Raw genomic sequence first — 3157 nt, 5'->3', positions numbered from 1 at the left:
AAATAGGCTAAAGAAATGAATATAATGATAACTGATGTGGCCAGAAATAGTAAACTGCCACCTGGCTTTTCTACAAAGGTCAAAATAAGAAGACAAAGATCGTTTTTAAGGATCTTTGCAACACATGCTAAGCCCATTGAGAAATCCTGGCCAAAACATGTCCGAAAGCCCAGAGCTTGCAGGAAAGCCCAAACATGCAAAGAGCCCAACAGGTCTAATCAGATCTGTTATTAATAGGACACATGTCCAAATCTGAAAAAGCACCCAATCATTAGGATAGGGTTGAGGAATCAATTCCCAAGAAACCATAGCCCTATAAATAGCTCAGATCCCAAGGTAAAAGGGGACATTCAATTCATTCCCACCTACCTAAAACTACCTTTGCTCTGCCTTCTCTCTACAAATTACTTCTCTCTCTAGCTTATACTTACTTAAGCATCGGAGGGAATATTCCTACGAGAATATTCTTATTTTGCAGGTTGCCAGAAGATCGTGCCAGCTCAGACTTGATACCTCTGAGGAACGCGTGACACGTCATCACCATAAAAGATCCCACAACATTTGGCACCGTCTGTGAGGAGGTATAGTATCATGGCCGAGCCGCAATCTGAAGGAGATCGAGTATAATGGTGGAGAGGAGAGACGGCCCCGCGAAAGGAGTCAACGCCATATAGAAGAAGCCAATCGAGTCGCAAATGCCGGAAACACACCACGCTGAGTGTAGGAGGCCGAAGTGGTTGTAGAGGAAGAACCAGTCCTGGAAGCACCTCCACCGGGTGGCCACCTAAGCCCCAGTGTTCGAGACGCCGTGCTGGATGAGAATTTGGACTTGCCAGTCTCGGTGGGATCACTGCGCGAGATCCTAGCAGGATTCCAACAGCAAATGAATCAAACCTTTCAACAGCAGATGAGTACCACGTTGCAGGATGAAATACGAAGGAACATGTTAATCTACAGCACTGAAAGGACGGCCCCGCAGAGGCCATTCAGTCTGGGTGTCAATCGGATCAACAGGATGCCACTTAGATCCAACGTATGGAGAGCAGGAGAAAGCTCTCGTCCACAAGCCAGCCGTGGAGCCAGTCCTGTGGCAGAACGCTCAGAGATTGACCGCGGCCATCAAGCCTTTCTGCCTCGGCGAGAGTAGGCTACGTGACCACCTTCCAGGGGAAACCCACCGGTCGTCCTGCGGCCCTCCTCGAGACGACAGGAGCACTATGAAGCTGAATCTGAACTATCAGACACCGGATCCACCCCAGTAATGGAAGATCCTCCATTTTACCCCTCTGTTCTAGGGCAGACCCAAATGACGCCTAACAGAGTGAGCATGCGTCCTCGTATGGTCCCCAGCCGTCGTGAACCAACCTATCATATCCAACAAGGGTTTAATAACCTGACGTTGAGGCATATGAGCACCCCCTTTTCTGAGGACATAATAAACGCCCCGAAAGAACCCAAAGTCAAAACCCCCACCATTGAAGCCTATGACGGTACCACCGACCCAGATATGCACCTAGTTGCATACCGTCACCACATGTATGTTCAGGGAACCAATGAAGCCACCTGGTGCAAATACTTTCCTGCTACCCTTAAAGGAGTGGCGTCCAAATGATTTGAACGACTTCCCCCGGGATCAATTGCCTCTTTCAACGAATTACAAACCCTGTTTTCCACCAGGTTCATGGCACACAAGGAAGAAAGGAAAACAAGCATGCATTTGGGACGCATTCAACAAGGAAACGATGAGTCACTAAGAAGCTATGTGAAGCGCTTCAATCTAGAGGCTGGACAGATCCCAGATCTTCCCGACGGCGTCTCCTTCGATAATTTTATCAGGGGACTGAATAAAGGATCATTCAAGTTTGACTTAGTTAAGAAGAGCGTTCGGACTATGGCTGAAGTATTGGATGAGGCTGAAGCATTTATCCTCGAAACAGAAATATGCAGCGCGTCCAAAGATGGAAAGACTGGTGAGGCAACAGATTCCTCAGGGAAGAAAGACAAGACAGCCCGAAAAACACCACGAGTAAATGGTACTTGGGCTCTTTCGAAAGAGCATGATACCAATTCTCCTGGACACAAGAGAGAACGTCCACAAGAAAGAGAATATTTCGAGTACAACACGGACCTCCTAACAATATTGGTAGACGTCTGGACCAAGTTTGATCTTGAACGGCCTTTCCCCATGAAGTCTCCTGCTGAGTGTCGAGACCCTAAGCTGTATTGCCAGTTCCACGTGGATATAGGGCATGACACCAAGAACTGCAGAAGCTTGAAGAGAGCCCTAGACGGCCTGGCCTCCAAATGACACCTAAAGAACTACCTGCAAAGGAGTGCTCACGGCTCGGGGAAGAACCAGTACAAAAAGAACAAGTCACCTGTCTCACCTACAGAGGAAAATCACAGCGAATGGGGGATTTGTAGCCGTCATATCCGGGGGGCCAGCCGCTGGAGGACCCACCATGAGGGGACAAAAAGACTATGCCCGCCGCCTAAGTCAAGTAATGTTGTCAGGGAAGTCACCTGTGGACCCATTTCCTCGGATAGAGATATGTGAATCGGATGGTGGACGGGTAGCCACTCCACATGATGACCCCCTCGTGGTCGAGATCAATTTCCAACATGAGAGTGAAGCGTATCCTGATAGACACTGGAAGTTCATCTGACATAATGAGCATGGAGTGCCTCAGCCGCCTAGCCCACGATCCCAAAACCATAGAGAGCATACACTATCCCATCATTGGTTTTGGAGGAAGCATCATATATCCCGTAGGCGTCATCAACTTGCCGGTTCGAATTAGAGATCGAAAAGATGGACGAAAGATGGGAGTGGATTTCTTAATCGTCAAAGATTTGACAGCATACAATGTCATTTGGGACGTCCCACCCTGAACAAAATTAAATCCCGTGGTCGTCACCCATCTCATGCTCCTGAAGTTCATATGCGATGATGGGGCGATAGGGACTATACATGGAGACCAACAGCAAGCAAGAGACTGCTACCTCACAACCCTCAATCAGTCAGCATGGAAGAAAGATTTGGCCGAAGCAAGAGGCAAAAGAAATCATGAGGAAGAGCTACCTACTGCCAATGAGAGTATCCCAGTCAAGATAGAAAAAAGTGGCTAAAAAACGGAATGTCATTAGATTAGTCAAG

At 48.1% G+C, this 3157-nt stretch overlaps 1 protein-coding gene across 1 annotated transcript; it reads left to right on the top strand.

The window, feature by feature from the left end:
• The first annotated feature begins 1261 nt into the window (after positions 1-1261).
• Positions 1262-2308, top strand: LOC110800850 (uncharacterized). Its single transcript, XM_056842478.1, has 2 exons — positions 1262-1566; positions 1678-2308. Exons 1-2 carry the CDS (start codon positions 1262-1264, stop codon positions 2306-2308), a joined length of 936 nt encoding a protein of 311 aa, XP_056698456.1.
• The last annotated feature ends 849 nt before the right edge of the window (positions 2309-3157 follow it).

This window comes from Spinacia oleracea, chromosome 4 (assembly GCF_020520425.1).
Source record: "Spinacia oleracea cultivar Varoflay chromosome 4, BTI_SOV_V1, whole genome shotgun sequence".
Lineage (NCBI taxonomy): Eukaryota > Viridiplantae > Streptophyta > Magnoliopsida > Caryophyllales > Amaranthaceae > Spinacia > Spinacia oleracea.
The sequence above is the reverse complement of the archived record's forward strand: the minus strand, read 5'-3'. Positions and strand labels throughout refer to the sequence as shown.

Bases quoted from the DNA above. Each gene is read 5' to 3' on its own strand.
- LOC110800850 (XM_056842478.1), top strand. From the start codon at position 1,262: ATGGAAGATCCTCCATTTTACCCCTCTGTTCTAGGGCAGACCCAAATG. The intron at 1,567-1,677 runs GTGCAAATACTT...GTTTTCCACCAG, and splicing joins GGAACCAATGAAGCCACCTG to GTTCATGGCACACAAGGAAG.